This window comes from Phycodurus eques, chromosome 12 (genome assembly GCF_024500275.1).
Source record: "Phycodurus eques isolate BA_2022a chromosome 12, UOR_Pequ_1.1, whole genome shotgun sequence".
Taxonomy (NCBI): Eukaryota; Metazoa; Chordata; class Actinopteri; order Syngnathiformes; family Syngnathidae; genus Phycodurus; species Phycodurus eques.
Window position 1 is genome coordinate 25,798,466 of NC_084536.1, and position 24,698 is coordinate 25,823,163.

At 42.5% G+C, this 24,698-nt stretch overlaps 1 protein-coding gene across 1 annotated transcript; it reads right to left on the reverse strand.

Annotated features, from left to right (window-relative positions):
- Positions 1–1,723: 1,723 nt before the first annotated feature.
- efnb2a (ephrin-B2a) lies at positions 1,724–24,127 on the reverse strand. The gene is made up of 5 exons (XM_061692182.1): positions 23,991–24,127; positions 15,626–15,909; positions 8,055–8,147; positions 5,862–5,972; positions 1,724–4,272 (listed from the first exon to the last, which is right to left on the reverse strand). The coding sequence occupies exons 1-5, from the start codon at positions 24,101–24,103 to the stop codon at positions 3,866–3,868; spliced, it is 1,008 nt and encodes a 335-aa protein (XP_061548166.1). The 5' UTR covers positions 24,104–24,127; the 3' UTR covers positions 1,724–3,865.
- Between the last annotated feature and the right edge of the window lie 571 nt (positions 24,128–24,698).

Here is a 24,698-nt window from a genome sequence, read left to right on the forward strand (position 1 = left end):
AAAAAAAAAAAAATCAAATTTTATACAAAACTTTTTACTTTAAGAGTTTATAAAAATGTTTTCTTGTGTTCTCATCAATATTTACATAAGCTATTTACCAAAAAGTAGTATGCTCTGTTTTACCGGTGTATTCCATTTTTTTTCTGAACTTTTTTCTATTGAATTTCCTAAAAAGGTGAATAAGGCTATTGTAACAACCCAGGATCCATATACAATACAAACATTAATGTATTTACAGTTTCTTACCTACAGAAGAGTGGTGCAAAATTTCTGAGTCAAGTGACCAAGGGCTGAGCATACAAGCAAGGCATTTTACAGGAACATGATGTGCTTTTCCTCACCGACTTGCTAAGACTCTCACTGCCTCTCTATGTAACATTTAATCACATTCAAACCAAATCTGGTCAATGTTAGGAGAGTGTTATTCAAGTGGCAGCTAAGAAAAGGACGCCAGATTCAAAGAAACGAATAAGATTGTCATATTCCGCTGCAGATACACAGCAACTAAACAGCTTGCTATTTATGTGGGGTTTTTTTTTTTCTTCACCTTTCTTATATACCTGTGCAGGTGTCATACATTTTGAACTGGTCAATTTTTCACAAATAAACATTTGCACAACAGCAAAACAAAAATTTGTTGAAACAATATGCGGGGAATCAAAGTAACAGCAGGCTTGTTTAACATACTTTGTTGTATGTCATTCGAAATATCTTTCAGTGGTTAAGAACACTTCCCATAGGTGTTTTTCTTTATATCAGAATTGATTAAAAAAATAAATAACAATTGCATATTTGCTGATTTTGTAGCCTCTTAGAGGCACAAACCTCATTATACTAGGCTTGGCTTTTCGGTGAAATTTGATGATATTCATGAAGAAGATGGGGCGCTATAAACTCCCAAAAAAAACAAATAAAAAAAACAGATGTGATCATAAGCTGAAAATTTGTGAATTGGCCGAAATATAAACTTGAACCGTCACGTACACACACACACACACACACACACACACACACGTCTGCAAAGACGACACGAAGGATGTGTGTGAAGAAATTAGGGGCACTGGGTGTCGATGAAATACAGTATATGCTACACTAAGTGAGTTGGAGAGACAAAGCTACTCTGGCTCTATAAGAGCCAAGGGTCTCAATTCCCTCACCTGGCCCTGCTCCCCCTGGAGATCGCGTGAAATTGCAGGACTTGAAGCATATCAAATGATACAAATATTTAGGTTGCATAATGTGCACGTATACCATAATATATTCATATCAGTTCTTGCCATGCCAACGCCTGTGCTCTATATGTCTATCACGACTGAAATCTCATACTTCTATTGTTCACGTGAGTTTTTATGATGTACACAACCAGTCAAAAGGTGTTTGGACACAGTTTCTCAATCGGCAGCGCGGGAAAGTGAGTCCGAACTTTTCACTCGTGACTGTACTTTGTAAAATTTGTTTTGAAAGACATGACATGACATGGAAATTATGATGATGAAGATGACGAACCAGTGACAATGGATGAGTAGGTCCCTGCTTTAAAGAAATATGTGAGCACTGGCCATACTTTTTTTTTTTTCTTTTTGGGCCCGAGATGGCTTGTCCTCAGATGTCTAGGGTAAACATTACAGTACCTAGTGCTGTTCCACGCAGCCATGTTAACTTTCATTGTAATCTTGAACTTTCTTCACCTGTTGTAAAAAAAAAAAAAAAAAAAAAAAAAAAAAAAAAAAAACGACACGAATGCAAATTGGATTTCCTATTGCCCTAAACAATTTCCTGCGTAACGCTCAGGTTTTGGGGAGCTGAGGTGAGTCCTTACTATTAACTCGGGCCCGGCTGATACAGATTTTTTTTTTTTAAATTTTTTTTTTTTTGAGGCTGATGTCAATTCCAATATTTGACCGAATAAAATTACGATAACTGATCAATCAATTTCAAAAATATATATATATAATGAATTTTAAAAAATGCTTTTGTGGTCCCTTAACACTTAAAACAATAAAGATATGAATTACAGGCAGAACATTTTACTGTTTTACAATACTATGTCGAGTGGCATGGTGGAAAATGGTTAGCACATCTGGCTCACAGTTCTGAGGACACGGATTCAAATATGGCCTCGCCTCTGTGGAGTTTGCATGTTCTCCCAGTGCCTGCGGTGGGTCTCCTCCCACATCCCCAAAACATACATGGTAGGTTTATTGAAGACTAAATTTGCCAAAGGTGTGAATGCGAGTGTTGCTTGTCTATATGTGCACTGCAATTGGCGAGCGACCGGTACAGGGTGTAGCCAGCCTCTCGCCCAGACTTAGACCCCAGTGAGAATAAACAGTATGGAAAATGGATGGGTGGACTATACTATGTACTTTAGTATTTGTTTAACTTTGCAACAGAGAGAAAAAAAAATAATTGGCTAAATTTTGCCGTTTTTTTTTTTTTTTTAATGTTAGTTTGAATTATCTTTATCATTCTCTTCTTATTGTCCTATGTTTGTAATGTGCTAATATGTTAAAAAAAAAAAGAAAAAAAGAAAGAAAATAAATATCGGGAAAAAATCTGCCAATTTTTGCCGATTATAAAAGGGCTAATATCGGCTGGTTAAATCAGTTGGCCAATTAATCAGTCGGGCCCTACTATTAACACTAGCAGGATACAGCTTTTCTCCATTCTCTCCTTTTCACGGTCTATCTCTGGACTGCTATGAAGAGTCCAGGTACCAAAACAGGGTTAAAACTGCTGCTGTTGGTTTAGAAAGCCCTCCACTCTCCAGGCATGTCTTTTAGCAGACCTGTCACGCAACCATCCTCACTGCCCGTCCTCTATCTCGAACACACTTGCTACTCCACTTGTGTTCGAATGTTACGTACAAAATGATGTGCTCCAAAAGGGTGAACTAAACCTCTACGTGGACACAGCTACACCAGGATATGAAAGCCGCACGTGATCAAATGCAACATATTTTGACACAGGATGGGATACATACTGGATACAACCTTCAAGTAACATGAAAAGAGGTTTTGGTGAGAAAATAGCTAAGAATGAGGACAAATGGTGTAATCCACAACAAAAACCCAAACAGTTTGCATTGACGGATGTGCGTGGCCGTGGGTGGGCGTATGTGTGCCTGACAGAGTGTCTGGGTCAAATCTGTGAGTCAGTCAAGCTAATCCCAGAGAGGATTGGTGCAAGAATCTATCCCCTTTTTCTTGTTCACCTGGGGACTCCAAATATTCATTCAAGCCTGTGAACGTCAAGGAAGGGCAGCCACTTTGTGAGTTCATGGTCAGCCTACCGCCTCTCTGTTATCTTTCCTCTGGGCTCAAATCTTTGCCTCTTTCCAGCTCGTTTTTATATTTTTCCAAGCAGTAGTTTCTATGATGAGGTCAGATAACCCCCCTCTCTTACAAGGAATCTTTCACATCCGTACGGCCATCTGTCCTTCCCATCACAGTCGAAGAAAAGAACACTTGCATCTTTGTAAACTCTCTTGACCTCACATATCAAGCTCACCTAACGTGCTAGCCACATGTGCACAAACCAGAGAAGGGAAAAACATTGGGTAAAGATACTAAAAGTTCTTCCTCCTCTCCCCCAAAGCCCCAGAAAGTAGCAGCAGCGGCAGAAATTTCTCAAGCCTCTGCCAATCCCAGTCGATGTGAACATACCAGAGGAAGTAGGTATAATCTAATGTTGACAATGAAAATATTACTGACAAGGTATGGGAGGAGAGGAGTTGGCAGAACGACAGAGAAAGGGTGAAGGAGTTTGTTCGCAGGCATTGAGGCTGTGCCATCTGAAACCATCAACCTGCCCCTTTCCACCCTGGGATTGGTCCAGTATGTCTCATGTTCTTAAACGTTCCTCTTCAGACTTTGTAGTAGATGTTGGCAGGGCTCTGCGGTGGCATCTCTTGGACTATGTAGACCGGGTGGCCGTAATCGCCGCTGACCTTCTCGTAGTGGGGGCAAAAGACACTGTCAGCAGTCCTGAGCGGGATGATGATGTCGCTGGGCTCAGAGCCATTATTGTTCCCACCGCTGCCGCTGCGCTTAGGCGTGGCCAGAGTGCTAAGAGACAATGTAGCTGCGTGCTGTGGCGAATGCTTGCGGTGACGCCGCCGGTACTTGAGCAGCAGTAGCACCAGCATGATGATGATGATGATAAAGATGACACTGCCTGAGGCGATGCTGACAAAGATGGCCACCCCGGAACCAATAATATTGGACGACTTCCCGCCTGTGTTGTTTGCATCGCTTTCTCTGGACGCTGCACCTGGCAGACAGAGAAAGAGAAACATGGGGTCTAAGTGACAGAATAGGCTAGTTTTCCCCCCCCATCTGTCATATGTGTTACTGAGGACTATGTTCGAAAGCTTTGTGTTTTAATGGGGACAGTCTAAATAAAAAGCTTAACATAAGCGTCAAAAAGCTTCACGATCAGCCCCGATATTTGGGATTTTATGGCCGTGAAGCACTTTCCTCATGAAGTAACGTTAAGTTTTTTTTCTGTATGCTGTGGTGAGTGCCTATGGAGAGTAAAGTCCTTAACATCCATAAAATACAAAATATTGAGGCCATTGTTCTGATATTTTCCGAAGATAAAGTAGTCATAAGGAGAGATCTCCACATCAATTTAGGTGATGATTGATGAAAGTTTTGGGACATTAAACTGCGTGACGCTTTTTCTCTATTGTTAATGCAGTGAATGTGTCCAAAATTTAAGGGTGATTGTTCTGATATTTTCAGTACAGATGTCCACATACATTTTGGTGACGATTGATTGTAGATTTTGACATTAAGCGACGTGAAGCTTTTTTTTTTTACACCAAAATGAACTGTGAATAGTTTCTTGGTTGGTTGTTTTTAAAATTCCCAAAAGTACTTCAGATGTGGCTAATGCATTCACTGCCATTGACGGCTTTAGAAGTCAAATATCCACGTTAACTGGGAAGGCTGGCAGTGAATGAGTTAAAGAAACAGGGAGAGGAGCCCTCATCGCTTTTTTAAAAAAAAAATGTTATTATTTTTATTTTCCTATGATAATGTAGCCCAGAACATTGACGATAGTACGAGAGAGAAAGTAATTAGATTCATTTCGAAAGCTTTTACATAAAGGTGTATTTCAATCCAGTTTATGAAGACTAGTTACCTTTAAACAATGACAAGTACTGTAAAGCTTGTTAGTACATAATTGTATTGATGGGTCGATGAGGAAAATGACATGTAGATGCTGAGAGCATCATTTTAATTTGGACAGCCCAGAAAAAAATTAGAAAAAAAAAAAAAAAAACATACATTTCCTTTCTTTATGAAGCTCTCGGTGATGGAAATGGTTTACATGCAGTACTGAAGGCTACGTGTGCTCTGGTCTTCTTGTAACAGGTGTTGCCATGCGTCTCTTGAGGCCTAAAAGTGATCGATCTGCCGTAGTGCTGAGGTAAGAGTTGATACTAGATGAAGGGGGAATTTGATTTCACAGGCTAATACCCCAAAACATTTTTGTTATAGCAAAGATTTCTTCCAGGAATTGGAAAGGAATGTCTCATTCGTGCATGTGGATATGTTCGTTTTGATTTTGTTCAAAAATTAGTGTTACAAGAAGAGGGGGGGCAGGGGGTTAAAAAGATGGCACACGATCAGTTCGTTTCCCTGAAAACGCCACTTCAATGATGGATTACATGGAGTGGACCAGCATAATGATGTCTTTAAAGTCCTTGAGAGTGAAGAGGCCAGAGATGCCTATCACTTTAATGGCGAACATTCAATTTGCAGACTAATTAATTAGTGTCCTTTCTTCCCATTACTTCCTTTGTAACGCTGAATTGTTTCAATAAATTCTCAACGCAGTTAGCGCTTTCTCACCTGGCTTCTCTAGCACTTCATTAGTCTTGTGGGTTTCTTTGCTGTCCGGGTGCTTAGGCGAGTAGGGAACCCTGGTGGGGTTGTCTTTGGATGAAACAGGGTCAGCAGGATCTGAGAAAAAAAAAAATTAAAAATCAAGATGCACAGAAATAAACGGTCCAGCTCATTTGGAGTTTTAAGGACACCGTTTTCAAGTTATTTACTGTACATGAGATTTCCGTCTAAGCCAAAATAAAAAAATACAATGATGAAAAATATTCATATTACTATAGTATGTCACGATAATGAGGGCTGAAAATCACCACTGTGGTTTTAAGGATTCACGTAGCGCAGCAGTCTAATCCAGTCATTCACCTCACAAAACATGCGTTAGGTTAACTGAAGACTCGAAATGACCCATAGGTGTGAATCATTGCTTGCCAATATGTGCCTTGCAATTGCCAAGCGGCACGGATCATTTCTGTTTTTCCTTTACGTATAGCATTGTGTTATTGTCGTATTGGTTCCACGTTATCTAGTTCGAGAGTTCGGTGCTTTCCATTGTCCTGTTTGTGCTGTCCTTGTCTACCCATCATGTCCTTGTCTCTACCTGGTCTTGTCAACCCTGGTCCTCATGTCAGTCAATCAGCTCTCTCCAGCCAGTCATGTCTTGTCCTGGTATACGTTGTTGTCTTGACAATCTGTTTGTATTTAGTTAGGTTTTCATTCGGTAAGTCTGCAATCATTGTTCCGTTGCCTATCGTCTTTGGTGTCTGTCTCCCGTATCTCATAACATCTCTTTTTGGAATTGTCGGAATTGAGTAGACTTTACACCGATTTGATCGGGCTGATCGGTATCGGCCGATATGTTGCATTTTATGCTGATCGGTCAATGTCATAATTCACCGATCCGATCAATGACGTCATTGATCGGCTCCGCAAAAGACATCAGCTCCGCGTCACCGCACACGCAGTATATTTGAATCCAAAAGCTAGCTTATTTTTAGCCTTGTCGCGTGTCTTTCGACGTAGTACTGTAAATATCTGACGGCCAATGAAGTTATTTTAAAAAATGTAATAAAACAAATTCAAAACACGTCGGCGGTGTGGGACAGACAACACGTCGGAGACAGGCAACACGTAATGCCCGGCCGGATAAGACGACAAGACAAATTTGCTCTTTCACGATTGCACTGTCAGACTATTGCAATAAAATCTTGTATTCCAATACCAGCGCACCCTATTTTTTACGATCATTGGGCTTTATTTTGTCAACTCAAATGCGACCGGATACACTCGTTCCCGTGGCGACGACGACAAGAGTGTAGCGCGCCGACTTTGTATTATAAGGACGAAATGGGGTAAAACGTGTGTTGGTGATCACCGGTGCTCAGGAGAGGAGAGGATGTTCGTTTAAGGCTTGCTTGAGGTATGTTCACATACTTTTAATATGATACGGCTCGCGAGCAGGCAATAAAATGTTATATAGCCTAGCAAGGTAGCGGTAGCACGAACGGTTGGACGTAAACATGCCGCCGTTCTGTCGAATCACGCTCTAAGGTTTCGGTGTGGGTGAAGTCATTTCATTAAAAATAAAGTAATTTAATGACAGTAAGTTAGCACCCATTATTTCTGTCATGTAATGTTGGTTTTAGCTGACTGATTAGAATCCACGATCTGACTAGAGCAGTGATCGAAGCTAGGGTGTGTTCACGCTTACGTACAACATCACGTTACGAAGTGTCGCAGGAATGGAACTCCGTCTTAAGTCGAGGATCCCTGGTACTTTATTTCAAAGCTTAACTTTAAGTTATTTTCTCAACTGAACCTGATGAAAGTGCCAGCCCCAGGAAATTGCAACACTACAAATCACCTAAGTAACCGATTCATGAGTTATTACTGGGAATAAGAGTTGGGTTTATAGCTGTGCTAACGTGTGTCGTGGTTGTGTTAACAGTTTGTGTGCTCGTATACAAGGATATGTTCAGCAGTACAGATGTTTTCACTTCATACAAGCTTGCTCAATTGTGTGAATGTGCACAAGACCTTCTGTTCATTGTATCCCTTGCCCCTCAGCCCAGGTGTCACAGAGACGATGGAGCTTTGTGCTCCACTGTCTCTCGTGACCTTATCGAGACATTTTTCACATTGAACGAGGACTGTGTTGTGACAGTTTGCTCATTCCGTACATGACTCTAATTTATAAATACTCACTTTGTCCCACTTTCATGATCATCTTCATGGACTTGGTCTTACATACTCCCCCCTCCTGGTTGTCAATGCCCTCCATCGTGCCATTTGAAGTAGCTACAGCACACAAGAGATCGGAAAAGGGTTAGAATTATCACTGCAGTCATCCGGGTGGGAAAAATGTGTTCTTGGTAGCCTGTATTGCTATACATGCCGCAGGCTTATCTTGGGGGAAAACAGCCAGTTCAGAAACACAAGCAAAGCACTGAAATCCTTCCGCTGAGGCACAAAATGAGTCATACTTAACAAGACAGCAGTGTACCCCCATCTTTTCAGTTGCTCTATACTAAGGGATAACACCCCCCAAATTACCTTTACCTGATCGATGATATGAGTTGAGCAGACATAACACCTGGAACTATAACATGGTGTGTATTTTGTTTTGGAAATAGCTCTTCAGATACAAAGCTACAAACTCCATCAGTGTGATGGTTTCGAGATGCTAAGGTTCCACCCCTCGGTCTGCTTGCTTTTATCGATGCTGTCTCCAGCGGCTGCTAAGTAGGACTGCAGCTGGTCGGTTGTTTGGGTGAAAGGGGGGAGAAGCAGGGTGGGGAGGAGGACAGGGGGTGGGGAGTAAGGCTTGTGGTCTATCAGGTCAGTAACATAGAACCTAACGATCTGCCAGGGCTTAGTGGCTTGGCTTCCTTCCAGAGCGCAGTGGCCCGCATTCACTACATCTGCCTCCACCCTGGACCCCTCCCTTCCTCTGTTTCTCGTCCAAGATCTCATTATCTTTTCCTCCTGTGAACAACACCCCACCTTTACTGCTTCCTTACGAAGCCCTTTTTGCTTGTCATCCCCCCCCCCCCCCCCCCCCCCCCCACTTACCACTACCATAACATATCCCACTCCTGTTACTACTATTTCCCCTGAGGATTTTCCTACAAAGAACATTACATGACAAATCCTTAAGCAAGATACTGATCCAGACTGATTTAAAAAATTAGGCTCAGCTTTCTCTTTCTCCATTTCGCCTTGTTGTCTTTTGTTTCCTTCTCCCAGCTACTATTTTGAGCTGGATCCCCTTGCTGTGATGGGAACAGACACAACAAAGAGCATGTTAACAAGGACTCGCTCCTTCCCTCTCACCCCATGCATCTCTCACTAGCTGACCTGTGGCTTTCCAGTAGTGACCCAAAAACACATCAAAGACAAAGCTCCTTAAGGGGTTGTGCTGCTGTGACTCTGTGTCTATAGGTGCTTTATAAACCTGTTTGCACAACACACAAGAATTGTACCAATTGTGTTGGATATCAATCAACGCTGTTGACTTGTGAGTGACCAGCACCATGAGGCAATGTTTATACAGTTGTGTTTATGTGCAGGCGGGTCCGGGGCAATAACTGTGCAGAAAGAGTATTTAGGGCTTAATCACAGTGTCACAACCAAAATAAGGCCTTTGTTTTAACCATAGTTGCAGCATATGACAAGAAAAAAAGTCCTTCCAATTGAGGTCATTTTCAACTTCTTTGGCCCTGCTAAATGCAGAGTGAAACATGTGCTGTGCCTGGCAAACCAGTCTTGGATTAAAACATAACATGATTGTTGAATGGGCTAAGGCTGCCTGGATGACATAGGCCATCTGAAACATGCCAGACAAGGCTATGCTGGATTGACAAGTGGACATGGTTCATGCAAAACCACATTGAAACAGTAAGGACAAGAAGGAGGACAGAGGGTGCAAAAAGGAGAAAAATGTCAAATGAAAAAAAAATAAATAAATAAATGCAAAACCACTCGTCTGTTATGTTTTGCAGGCATGAGGAATGTGTATTTTTGTTTACTTTGGAAGTTTAGTGGTTGGAAATTGCATGCATGCATTCACACGCACACGCAACTGCATAAGCCACCGTGGCTAGAAGGAGAGGACATCAGGAAAAATCCTGGGTCATGTTGGCATGGTAAAAAAGTAGGTTCAGGCTAATGCCTGCTGCACACTGCGGGATGCACTTGAACACGATTGGACCGGATCGTCTCAAAATCTGATCGGCCAGCAGTTACCAAATCCCGCACACTGCACAACAGTTCAATCGGGTACGGCCACATCACTTGGTGTCCTGCAGCATTAAAGTGACCCAAGTGCTCTGTAGGTATGTTGTGCACCCCACACCACCACCACCAACAACATGTAGTGCAACCCTATCAATGTATTTTTGGTCACCCATTGACATGCCCAGCAACTTGATCCAATGACCATTCTCCCTTTCTTGCTGTAAAATATTAACAGAGTTCTAATTTTCTGTGGATGGAGTTGGCCCCTGCAACTGACTGGCAACAAGTCCAGGGTGTTTTGCCCCAACACAGCCGTGACCCTGAACATGAAAATGGATGGACGGCTGCACTGTAATTTGCTCTGGAGATCTTGTCACCAAACCCTTAAAATAGCCTCTCTCTCTTGTATATTCTGACTTGCCCCGACAGACAATTTTCTTGGTCTCACAATTCTGAATTGTCACAACACAAATGGTCTCAACAAAAAGACAAATGCAATGCTGTGAGACAATAAAGGGATTCAAGAAATACACACGAGCAGAAAGACAACTTGAGAGAGGGACGGAGCACTGGACAGAATGATAATGTGCTCCCAGGAGAGACAAAGACAGCTATGATCTAAATACTGAGCGTAATTGCCATCCGCAGGGTAGCTATGAAGCGTGAAGCCATCATCTCAATGCTGGGGTTGTAGCCTGGTTAATGCCCGTCACCACTTTTTTTTTTGCCAAATCACCTGTGACAGCGAGCGCCTTAGCACAGCGATCCCAATGACCCTTGGAAAAAGGCCAGGCCAAAGACAGGTCACCCCAAATATCAAAGCTGTCTAATAACTACCGCTACCAAGCACCTCAGAAGGTACTTAAAGGTCTCCATTTCTCAGTTATGTGCTTAATACTACAACGATTTGTTACAGAAATGAGAAACGGTTGAAATGTCTTACTGTTAGCTGTCCAAAATGAAATTTCAGGATTTGCTACATGTTTTCTGAAGATGCTAATTCCATTTTTGGATATATAGGATTTTTCTCCGATTGCTTAATATGCCTTTTTTACTCGAGATGTCTTTGCTGTTAATGCAACCTTCGTTATGTTGTCGCAACCAGCAAGATGAGCTCAAGTGCCATTTTTGCATTCACACAATAGCGGAACAATTTTTGAAAGTGTCAGAACTATCGCTGGCCTTTATTGTTATTACGATGAGGGCTGCAACTAATGATCATTTCAATAACTGATTCATCTGTAAGGATGATGATGTCATTTTTGTTATTGTATTTTTTTCGATCCGTCGGATGAAAAACAAAAACAGCACCTGGAATTATGACTGTCTAACGACAAGAGTGTAAGGAGCTTAATGAGGAGTTAGGATCATTTATGCACAGTTTGAAGGGCAACACGTGGAAATTGTGCAAGTCACACGATTCTTACGACGCTGTTTGTCTTTACCCTTATGCACAAAGCGTTATTTCAGTGGGCCACCACCATTTGCCTAATCAATAGGGATTGCCTTTACTACGAATGCCTAAAATTTAATCTCACTAATTTTTCAAAAATAAGACTTTAAACATGGCTGTTTCAGCATGAGAGACATTTACCGATATAAAATTAAACCAGGGCGCCACAAAAAAAAAAAAAAAAAGGTCCGAGATGTTTTTGTTTGCTTACCGTTATTGATCATATATGGAAATGACCCACGTATTCTATTCAAATGCTAGAGTTGGCAAAGCGTTTTCTTTTGACGGAAATGTGATCACATCTTATCACGCTTGCCTGAAAAGTATTCTGACTCTTTGTTTCTCTTTCCTTTTGTTGTTCTCGACTTCTGCCACCCGACATCACTGTCTATTTCTTTCGATATGACTTTCACGGACCGCTCTATCTTGTGCCTTTTTCCTCATGTAATCTCGCATACAAGGCTCTCGTCTTCGGGCTACGCTGCCGCAAACTATCACGTCAAACTAATTTGCTCCCAGCTGGCGCAGCAAGCACGGCCACTTAAAGACATTCGCATACACATGGGCATAGATGCAAGCACATCGTGCACTCTTGTAGGCGGAGTGACAGAAATATCCGCAGACGTAAAGCTGCCTGTTGGACGGATGCAACACAACATGTGTCAAGCAGACTGCTCGCACGCACACATTCTGTACAAGCACAAACTAAATCACTGATTTATTTTTAGCACAGGCAATACACTTGAATGTCTGTCAGCGAGCTGTTGAAAAAAAATTCCAGAAATACTGCATACGCTTGAATCAATATGCCTACCCATGTAATATAAGTCTCGTCTTTGTACGGTTTATCAACAGAAAGCAGCGCTAATCCAATTGGTTGAGAGCCAGATCTGTTGAATTGATGTGGGTTCCTTGGCAATTGAGAGAGGACATGGAGGATTAAACGCTGGTTAATTAATTATGTATCAAGTGCTCACTCCAACAGACTAATCAAATCCTTGCAGTAAATCTTCAGCGTGAGCTGCAGAGAGCGGACACTCAAATGTATATTTAGACCCAAGTTTTGTTTTTCCCAGGTCACTGTATATGCTTCTAATATTAAACATTCTGCACACAAAACATGCTGTTGTGTCACAAGCAATTACGCCCACAAGCAACGATTGGCACATCCGCTCTTTCCTTCTTGTCTCATCCTTTTTATGATTGTTTGCATTTATACGTTTCGAATGTACTTTCCATTGCAAGGCTTGGAGCGTCTCCAAATCCCCCCCCCCCCCAAAAAAAAAAGGATAATCAGTGGGTTCACAGCATAACGCCGTAATTCAAATTCCGTTGGCTGTACCAGCTGCAGAACTGAAGCAAGAAGTAGACAAAAAGAGGCAATTAACAGAAAAATGTGACTCAATCCAAAAAAGAGAAACTGCGCCTTCTTTCCCCTCCTTCGGCTCCACGTTAGCATTATGAGTGATGGGTGTTGAATGAGGGAAGTTTGCATGGAATAGAAAAAGCGGTTATTGAAACCCCTTTGTTTTAAATTGAAATCTACCAACGCAGAAGGCAAAGCGTATTTCGTGCGAAGCTATTGGAATTTGAAAAGCCCTTCTTTGCTCGGGATGCGATAAAGCTTTGCACGCAGAAATATAATCCATAGCTAGACACAGCCAAGGAGATGGTTCTTGTGTCCACAGGAATAGGATGCATCTGAACAGTGTGTGCACAGAGAAGCTGCCTCAAGCTGCATCCCGAGCATTGGGACAATATGCGCCAACAGCGTCGCACATCTGCCTCTCTGGACATGTACTTGACCTCCCGCCACTCTACGTGTATTCGGTATGTGGCGCCTCTCCGTCACTGAGTCATTCATGTTCACCATCATCTCATGCTAACCCCGCTGTGTCCACTTAATCCCAAAGTGATAACGTTTAGAGGCAGGAGTACAGAGAGATCCTGGTTAGGCGCATGGTAACTAAAACAGCACTATTGACCCATCGATATTTAACCGCTGCGTCTGGGTGAAGGGAGCTGGGCGCGAGGTGAAGAGTTGCTTAATTGAGCGTCCTTAGCGCTTCTCCTCACTAAGGTCGCGGGCGTGCTGGAGTCTAAGCCCAGCTATCTTCGGGCGAGAGGCGGGGTACAACCTGAACCGGTCGCCAGCCAATCGCAGGGCACATCGAAACAAACAACCGTTGGCGCTCGCATTTTCACCTACGGGCAATTTAGAGTCTTCAATTAAGCTGCCGTGCATATTTTGGGAGGACCCCCGGAGTACGTGGAAAAAAACCCACACTTGCACGGGGAGAACATGCAAACACCAAACAGGCGAGGCCAGGATTTGAACCCCGGTCCTCAGAACTGCGAGGCAGATGTGCTTAAGAGTCGCCCACCATGTCACTGATTTTGCCTATGCACATTTTATTGAGTAATTTTTATTTGAGTTGACATTCATACTCTGATTTCTCAGTTACTCAGTACTCGAGAAGTTTTTCCTTACGCTTACTCCAGTAATTATTTGGAGGACTACTTTTTACTTTGCCTTCGTCATATTATTCTATTACTTGAGTGGCATATTTGGCTACTCTACCCACCTCTTTATTTGACACATTAAGACATACAGGACAATGACAATATCACAATTAGGCACGGACCACATTCTTATGGCATGATGACAGTGAGCATCACAGTATTGCAAATACAGCGCTAAAATATATAATTTTGAAATGCTAGGGTATATTATTTTTTTATTTATTTTTTTCGCGATTTAACGCAATCTGGAAGTACATTAAATAAAACGAACAATCGAACTTTAAGTGCATATTTCTCAGGACATGAGTCTGCTCTTCCCTCACTTAGTAAAGTCACATCAGAAACGGGCTGATGTTAGCCATTCTCGTTAGGCATGTTATTTGCCTCGATAGCAAGTCGATAGTATTTATTTCACAAATTAGAGACACGCTAACTCTTGTCGCAAGCTCTCATTACAAGACAGCGTTCTATTAATTATATGCCAACGTGACCTTGACATTGAAAACAAATATGTTTCACAAATGAAACAAATGCTTTTCATACTGTATGCCCTTGCACATGCTGCTCAATACCAGGAGGAAATTAGCACGAGCAATAGCCAGTTACTGCAGGAAGTTTAGAAACGCACTCTCAATTGTTGAATTGCACATGAAAATTGTGCATTGTTTGGATTATGTCGTATTTCCAGCAATTCTTTCCCTATCTGAACACACCACTTGTTTTTGGGGTTTTTTTTCTCCTTCCTTCGAGAGAGTAAGAAATATTGCCTTCCTCTACAGTGACAGCACACAGATGGCGGTGGCAGAGCCTCGCAGATGGTCTTATCTTCAATACACCCCCCCCCCCTCTGCACCACACAGATGGTTTGGTCCGTATTACAACCCAGGAGGCCTTCACTAAACTCTGTCAAAACTTCCCCCAGGATGTTATTACACGGGGCTGGCTATGCACTGGGGCAAGAGGATTTGATTTGAGGGGGCGCATTGTTTGTTTGAGCGGGCCGTGCCCCCTCAAATCAAATCCGTGGAAGCTTCCAAATTTTGAATTTGTGTGACTTTTTCTCTTCAATTTGCAAGTGTTTGCATGAGTGCCCTATCGAGGGTTAATCTACCCTCCTGGGTACCTTAAGCATTTTTTTAGTTTCGTGTTCATTTGTGGGTTATTTCTATTTGAGCCGTCTGGTTCGCGTGCATGGGTTTAACGTCACGGCGGATGGAGGAGTGAAGCTTGCGATGCAGTTGGTCAAAGACCGTGTGTGAAAGATGTGTAGCAATTGCTAAGTTAATGGCATCGTAAAAATAATCATCAAAATAAAAAATTCAGTAAAATATCATTATGTCCTTATGACATTTCTGCTTGTCCCCCTCAAGTATGCACGCCTAGAACCGGCGCTGTTAGTACATCACAGGCAATGAGCAATGTGGACTGGTCCCAAACGTAACGTGGAACTGCGACGTGAATTACACAACCATAAGTCACCAAATGAATCCAGAGGTTGCCTTGAACACAAGGAAACATTCAAAGGGACATTAGGGATCACAGTGCGGCTAAGATTGATACTTACAGATGATGTAATAGTCTTTCCCCCTGAAGAACTCCAAGCCCCACAGGTTGGGGCTGAACTCCTGAAACTTGAGGGTGAACTTGACGTCCTGGTCGGGCTTGACGCAGTTGAGGAGGGGTGTGTCAGCCTTGGTAATGGTGCAGCTCTCCAGCTGCTCCCTGGGCACCATGTACACCTTGTAATACTCCACTCCCTCGCCCCCCACACCATCCACTCGGGGGCACACGATGTCCAATTTATCCCCAATCTGAGGGTAGAGTACCACACCTTGTCCTGGCACAAATCTGAAAGAAGAAAGGACAGAACATTAGGATTAAACATTACCTGACATTCATTGGGTTGAATTTGTTTATAAATTAAGTGAGACTTGTCATCGTCCAATACTAATATTGTAATTAGTGGTGATGTCCACGAATTTTCAATAATGAAAAGTGCAAAGCAAATAAATAAGCAGATCAATGAAAAGAAAGCCATATGATTTATCAAGTCGGAAATGGCAGGAAACAAGCTGGCAAAACAGAACATGACCCAAAAAAGAAAAGCCGTGCTTTGTGAGGCAACATATCAACAACAGCAACAGAAGCAGGAACTCGTCGGCAGGAAGCCTGGAGGGCTTTGTCTGGGAGTGTAATTGAATTTCCCTAAATATTTCCCAAAAGTAAAATAATAGCGCCATTTAGTCTCCAAGTATGGAGAGGCCCCTGCAGCATTCCCACGATCATACACATTATAAAAAAAAAAAAAAATCAGCTTGAATTGAAAGTGAGTCTTCTTTTTTTTTTTTTTTTTTTTTTTGCCGTGCCTAACTTAAATTCATAAAATCTGGCACGTTACCGTTGGATACTGGTACAAACAACTAAAAACCGGTGTCTTTCGAAAAAGACACAAACAGCATGGTTAAAGGAAGTTACTGATGTGTGTGCTTGAGGACAAGAGCTGGACAAAGTCTAATATGATGTCTTTCTCATGGCTGCAAGCAACGATAATCCTTGTTTTCAATCAATTCTGTGTGTGTGTTAGCATTGACAGGCTCGTCCACAGCATAAAACGTCATTGTTAAGTGTGCTATTCTTTTACGTTGCACCCCGAAATGCGTCAAGCGCCGAGGATATTGGTAAAAAGCTCATTTTACTTGGCTCACTGAAAATCCTCAATATTAATTAAAGCTATAATCCGCAACTTTTTTTGTTAAAAAAGAAAGTCATTTTCACCCAAGCCGCGGCTAGAGGAGATGACACAATGCTGATTAAGCCATTCAGCTCCTCGAACATCTTGCCGTATTTGTCAGTATCTTATTTTTTAATATTGAGTTAACGCCCTATTCATTTCCCACGCTGGCCCAGTTGGCGGTGCGCTGCGAATGATGGCGTTTCCGCGGCGCCATGGAAATGGCGCAAGTCCTTCAAAACAGAGTCAAAATGTTATAGACTCACATATAAGTGGCATAACGTCATATTGAAGAATCGGCTCTGTTCTTTTGTTGTTATGCAGAATTTGAGATTCAGGGGGGGGGTTGCCAAAAGTTACGTACTATGTCTTTGGGAGATGGAGAAGAGCCACAAACAATTACTACGGACTGAACACAAAATGTGTTTTCATGAATTCTGCAATGACCAATAACAATTGTATTATTACTCCCCAGGAAGTTGTAATGTAATAAAACCATTGTGACAATGTGATTTAGTCTTGGCAGATCAAAATGTATAGCCTCATGAATGCAATCTTTGTGCTTGTCAAAAGTGACGAATGATGCATCTAAATATGGATAGACGATTTAGTCCAAAAAAATGAAATGATTGAAAATTATTCCAACAGTATGAATTTCTCTATTTTAGCGCCGTTACTGGTAGACGTTTTTGTGGAACAGCAGTAAAAGTTGGCTCAGGATTTATTAATGTCCTGAATTTTTTCTTTTTTTTTTTAGTATTGCGTCATTCAAATTCAAATAAATGGGGTGACACACACATTTCCTCCCACAGTCCAAAAGCACGCATGGCAGGTTAATTGAAGACTCTGAACTGTCCATAGGTGTGCAAGTAAGTGTGAATGATTGTCTCTTTGTGCCCTGCGATTGGCTGGCGACCAGTTCAAGGTCTACCCCGCTTCGCACCCGGAGTCAGCTGAGATAGGCGCCAGCATGCCTGCAACCCGAGTGAGGAGAAGCGGTTCAGAAAATGGATGGATGGATATTGTTTTTTGCAGAAACACTCGTTTTGCACACCTTTTCTATTATCTGTCACTTTCAAATGAACAGATACAGAACCTACATTTTTTTTCTCCATCACTCTTTAAAGCGCATGCAGCATCTTTTGTTGCTGCTGGCAATCACATGCGCACAAAGTGACTACACACGTGCTTGCACAAAACACTAAAAACGAACAGTCACCTCCATGCACAACAGCTATGTAGGCCGAGTGGATATTTTTCCTGCCCCTGAGGACACACTCAGTGGCAAAGTAGTGACGGACACAGAAAGGCAAAGAGAGGCGGTATGTTGCAAAAATAAAAAATAAAAAAATAATTCAGTAATTCCTCATTTATGGCACGGTTCTGTTCCAGAAAACCATTGCAATAGACAAAAATCCATGAAGTCGCAACCAATTATTTATTATATTCTTTACATAAGTTTAAACGTTTCATATATGCAATTTAATGGCAATTAGGGATACTTTAGAGTGAGCAGGCATTGTTTTTGCCGACTTGGGGTCACCATTCACCCACTCTCCGTGCCTTTTTAAAAGGTGTGGTCTGCTTGAGTGACGTGAACATGTGATTTGCTGCCTAAAGGCTTCTGTATACTCACGCGGGTGGCGACCCCGCTGACGTCACTGCAGCTGTCTTTACCTTTATACTCGAGCGCAACCCACGCGTGCAGTTTTGAAAATGTACTGCGGTTCACCTCCGAGTCGGGGGTGGCGCTACAGCTAGTATTGGCTGGGACACCACAGGGTGGAGTTTCCTCTGCATTTTTTGGGGCATTTCCCGTAGCCCTTTTTACTTTCCTTTCAGTAAAAAGGAACAAAGCAACAACAATGGCGACCATGGAACTTTGTCTGCGAGAACAAATGGACCTAGATGACCAGATGATGCGTTTAATTATGCTGCAAAATCGATCAAGAAGGTGGCGGCCTAGATGGTATGTAGAACCAAGGTGCACGCTGAGTACGTCATCACAGCATGTGACTAAAACGGGCCAATCCGCGATATAGTGAGGGATGAACATTTTCCTACAGCTTCAGGTTCAGATTAGATCTACAGTTTCTTGACGTGTGAAGGATTTCACACACATCTTGATCAAAAATGCCAACCTACTTACACAGACCTGGATGCACCGAGATATCCATCGACATCCGTTATACGTACACAACGGAAAAAAGGTCTTTGCAGATAACACATTTCATGGCAAACTTTCCGACAAGGGGCGTCAGACTGCTACCCAGTTAGCATGGCTACTCTATCTGCAGGAAGTGGGCACCTTGCAGGAGATCAAACATTTCCAGTGATAACGCAAACGCTTAATAACATGCTCAGAGCAGACAAGCAAGAGCCAAAGAAAACTTCATTGTCTCATGCTCCTGTCTCTTTTTTTTTTTTTTTTTTGTCATACTCAAACAAACTACATCCTGTGTGAACTGAACGGCCCAAATGTGAAATGTATCATCATGAAATCCGTTTTACTGTTGGTGGGGGGGGGGGGGGGGGGGATTGAGCTCTGTTTTGCCAAAAAAAGAAAACAAAAGTGATTGATTTTATCGACTGTAACTCACAGAACGATGTGGTGTGCAATATGTTGCAGATCTCCACAGAGACAACGTTAATAAGATTGTCTGAAACAAAGGCGTCAAGTGTAATATCACCACTGAGTAATTTGCTCTGCTCCCCCCTTGCCCCTGTTTTTCAACATGTGGGAGTCTTGACAAATAATACTTGACAAAATAATACTTAATACCCATGAGCTCATTTCCAACTATTCTATATATATATATATATATATATATATATATATATATATATATACATGTCATTTCTATTTCTAGGATTGGTGCTGACTGTAGCATATATTTAAATGTCCTTTTTTTTTTTTTTTTTTTTTTAGGTTCACAGCGAAACTATCAGTTGATAACAATAATAATAAATCTTAATAATTGCAGCCCATATGTCGAAAATAATACAATACGTCAACAACCCCGTACATAGGGGTAGAAGAAATAAGACATTCCTAAATGCAGATTTCAACAATTCTGAATCAAGCATACATTTCAATAACTAATGATTAAATAAAATAATGCCGGTGGGAACAAAAAAAAGCTGATTGAAAAAAAAAAACAACAACAAAAAAAAAACGATTGAGACAATACATGTAAATCACTTGCTTGTGTCTCGGTGTACAGGCAAGTGTTCCTTCTCGTAGCTCCTCTCACTAACACGATGAATACATATTTAAGTAGCAGATGCAAAACCCAAACAAGAAAATATGACATTTATCTCGAGCGAGGAAAGTGACCGCCTCATACGTCATTTATGTCACATCGCTGAGCCGGCGCTCAGCTTTCTGCCATATGAGCGCGCGTAATCCCCTTTGCTGCTGGTGACGCGCACAATTGAAACGCTATTGGTGGCTTTTTCTTTTTTTTTGCACTGATGAGAAACATTACAATATACATCAGGCGAGAGATTCCCACCCCAGGCTGCATCAAAATGTTGAAGGAGATTGTGGCGCGCACAAAGAACAATAAAAACCTAACACAAGACTTTTGTCTTTCATTCCTCCGTCTGCCAAATGTGAGCGGAGAAGTCCAACTGCGCCCTCCGCTCGATACACATGCGTGCGCATTGGTCGGGAAATTGAGATAATCTAATAATACTGAGGCCGTTGCCAATCTGTTGACAAAATCAGTAACTAGTCCTGTTGGGGGGGGGGGAGAACACTTTTAAGACACAGGTGGAGGATGCAGTATACATGCATAACGACTGATCTTTAATCATTTGGGCAAAAGGTATTTGAAGTCATTGTTCGGCTCAAATTCTATGTGCCAAATGAGGATGAAACTGTGACAAGTTTGGGTTAACATATGAGTGACACTGGAGACATGAAAGAGCATTTGCTTAGGTGCCATCTGTTTGTCTAACCACCTTTCTCCCTTTAGGTTTGGTGTGTATGTGTGAGAAGGAGGGGGGGGGGGGGGGGGCCACCCTGGTGTAATCCCTTCGCGAATCTCCCCTCCGTTCTCTTCCTACGGCCTCAAAGTTATGTGGAAAAACCAAGCCCAATGAGTGTATGGCGCTGATGAGGAGCAACTGTTTGATTCTGAATCCCAGCTGCGATGCGAGGTCTCCTTAAGGCGATGGACAAAGAGGGCAAGCCGAGGTATAGTGAAGGTTAATCCACCCTCAATTATTGCGGCGCTGCGGCTTTCGCCCTCTGTTGGCCGGAGGGACAGAGGTCTTTATGCTGCCACCCTATCCCCCTCTTGCCCTCTGTGGCTCTGTCTGCACTCCCTGCACCTTTCATCCGGTAATCCAGGCCTACGGGATCTGAGCAGCCCTAGACATAATTACCCTCTTAAACCCAAGGGGCCCCCGATGCTTTCTAGTTCTACTATGTTTCATTTCACTTTGCTTTGTCTCTTGTTCTAATGAATGATCCTGATGAAATATTCGCCATCGCTGCTGGCCAGTGGAGCTAAATTCAAATAGCTGCTGCAGAGAGAAGGGGAAACAAAAAAGGGATACATTTTGGAAGGAAGGATCATCGAAGGAGGGGGCATCATTGCAACCTTCAGAACCAAAGCCTCATCACTCATTCATGATGGACCTGCATCTCTAAGACGAAGCCCGACCGCCCCCCAAAAAAAAAAAAAAAAAAAAAAAAAAACAACAACAAAGGAACCCATAGAGGTGCCCCCCGTCACTGCCCGGTCACAAAGGGGCCTTTGGGCTTACATGTAATCTCTTAATGAACTGCCGAGGAGGAGAGGGAGCGCTCTTTTTACATAAACCGTGTAAAGCGGGCCCTCTTTTGTTTCTCACTCCCAACTACAAAATGGATTAGAAGACGGAGGCATGCGCGTGTGTGCGCGCGTATGTGTGCGTTTTTTCCGCACGCTCAAAAGACCCGTAAGGAGAACGTGGACTTTGGGTTATTCCATTTTTTTTTGTTTTTTTTTTCTTGGGAGGTTCATGCATAAGGGCAGTAGTATTAAAGCGGGTTTAATCAACACAGCCGTGGGCCTTGTGGATGGATTATTTATTCCCCCCCCCCCCCCCCCCCCCCCCCCATAGATGCACACATGTAGCATGTATGGAGAAAAGCTATAGAGCCAAGCCTTGCGTTTCCGTTATCCACTGCCCCCCACCTCCACACAAAGGCATTAAGACTGGCCTCGAGCCTTCGCATTTCGAATGCTCATTCCTTCTGGAATAGTCAGACGAAGAGAAACTGAAAGGGCGACGCAGCAGGAGCATACCATTCGCCGACCTGTTTCCGAAAGAGATTCATGAAGCATAAGGACTTTCCATAAGCTTCAGAATTAAAGCGAAAACATCAAATGGAGCTCGGGTGCCGTTTGTCATATTTTCATGCTTTATTTTTTATTTCTTTTTTTTTTTTTTTAAATGGTTGCAAAGAATGATCAATTTGTGTATTTTTTTTTTTTGGTTTTTTTTTTTACTTTGTTGTAATTTTAATCAACCTGATCTAAAACCATGTTACATGTTTTTTTTTTAAGCCTCTTGGCATTGTTTTATTTCAACCTAGGATTTTGCACGACACGGCGGCACTCAAGTGATTCTTTTCGCTGTTGCTGCCAGTCCATCCAACGGGCATATAAAGGAATAGTATTCAATCAGTGATATCGCAGTCTTGACCCTTCGCCCCTGAAATCCAAACAGGACAAAACAGAATGCGCACATGCGCTAATTCAGCGGAATGTCTGCTGCGTTGGTGGCAGACGGGGGGGAGCAAAAAAATTCCAAGGTCAGACGAGCATCCCGTTTTCAAAAGAAAAGTCAACAAGCCACGTGTCATTTTAAATGCTGCAGTATTTCAATGTGTACCTGCAAAAGGTATTCTAACGCATACAGGCGCCATATCGAACCGTGGAAACTGTCGTAGTTCAGTTCCCATCTTGCCTATCCGCGTGCGGACGTCTTCGGGAAGCGAGTGCACGGCCGATATACGCCGTTTGGTGAGGGATGAGATGATGTCGCTTGATGACAAAATGTGTCGTGTGTGCTTTTGGAATTTTTTTTTTTTTACTTTGAACACGGAACAAATTCCGGCTGCGTGACAAATAGGTGCAAAAACTCCTTTTGTTTTGTTTTTCTCCACATCACTTCCTCTTTCTAAAGCCGACGCTTGTGATTGGCTCTTTCTGGCCACGCGCCATCTCAAATATGACCCATCTAGAGATTTTGAAAAAGTTAAGACTCATAGTTAACATGTTGAACACATCATAAGAACATTTGACTTTCGAACGCTTGCGTCTTTCTAATTTATGGACTTTTCATGTAACACTCGCTCATCTGGTTTGTCATATGAAGCGATATTGTCTAAATTGTGCGCATTAGTCATTAGGTCAACATGGTATCATGTTTTCCACATGCTATACACACACACACACACACACACACACACGCACGCTCACAATGTAATGTAAATAACAAATATGTGGTTAAAACATTTTCTATGGTTTTAAAGCACTTTTTTTTAGGGGGGGGAGCATTTATCCCAAATTGAATATGTAATCCTTCCTATGACTATGACAAAAGTGATGAACATAGTTGCACTGCTGTTACATTTCCAATGGGGTTAGGTATATTTGCAAAGTGAACCCTTGACAAAGTTTGATGGCCGAACAATTGGCTGGCCTGCACCTCGTCGATCCATGTATGGAGTGAATCAAGTTCATTTTCCAATTGGTTTCTACCCAATTTGGGGGGCGGGGGAGGGGCCCACAACCCCCAAAACATTTAATTATAGGCCAAATAGAAATCAAGTCAAAAGGCGTTCTACGAGTCCCGTGCAATCGCCGTTTAATGCGCTTTGTATGCGGCTGACGCGCGCGTTACGCACCGCACGGCGAGCACCCGCGCGCGCGATCATGTGCAAAAGTTGTCATTATTTACGCGCGTTACTTGTCGACGTCCTCCATGGAGAAAATGGAATGGGCACCGCATTTATGTATTCGGCAAATCAAATACGCCGTTTTTAGGTTCTGTTATTTGAATCGTCTTTTTATTATTATTATTATTATTATTATTTATATACATATAAATAGTTATTTACGTTCGCAACATGAACTTTTGTGTGTGTGTGTGTGTGTGTGTGTGTGTGTTCAAGGAGGACTTTGGCGGCTGCGCTTACTTGGTATTTGTTGTGTTCCAATAGATGGACTCCAAGATGAGCGCCCGACACAAGTCGACTTCGAAGGCCAGAAAGACAACTCCCAAGTAATATCTCCACATCGAATCCCCCATGGCTCGGCTGCTCGGTGCGTCTCCTTTTTTTTTTTTTTTTTTTTTTTTTGTCCAAATCAAATCACGCCTTGTCCCCCCCCCCACCCACCCCCCCTCCAAAAAAAAAAAAAAAAAAAAAAAAAAAAAAACAAGCTCTCCCGAATGGAAAAGCTTTGTATCCCGATGAGCAGACCCCGACGCGCTCTACAGCATCGTCAGGAGGAGAGTCCAATCGAACTCACGGGCGCTGCGTCAATATTCAACCCCCGCTCAGAGCGCACAACTTACAGCCGTCGCTGTACATTCCTCGGCGTGAACACACGCACAAAAATAAAAAATGTTTAAAAAAAATCAATCCAAAATAAATCCCCTTTTGTTCTGAGTCCAACAATTGGCATCAAATCCAAAGCAGCGGCGGACGAGCGGTGGAATGGAATGATAGTTCCCCCTTTCAGACGGCGCTGGTGGTGATGAGCGACAACAACAACAAAAAGAATTTTTAAAAAATGGGCCGGAGCAGCAGCAGCAAAGGGGGGAGAAAAAAAAAGGAAAAGGGCGAAATGAACCCTAACAAATGGGCGGGAAATGATCAAAAGTTGTCATTATAGAGGTCCAC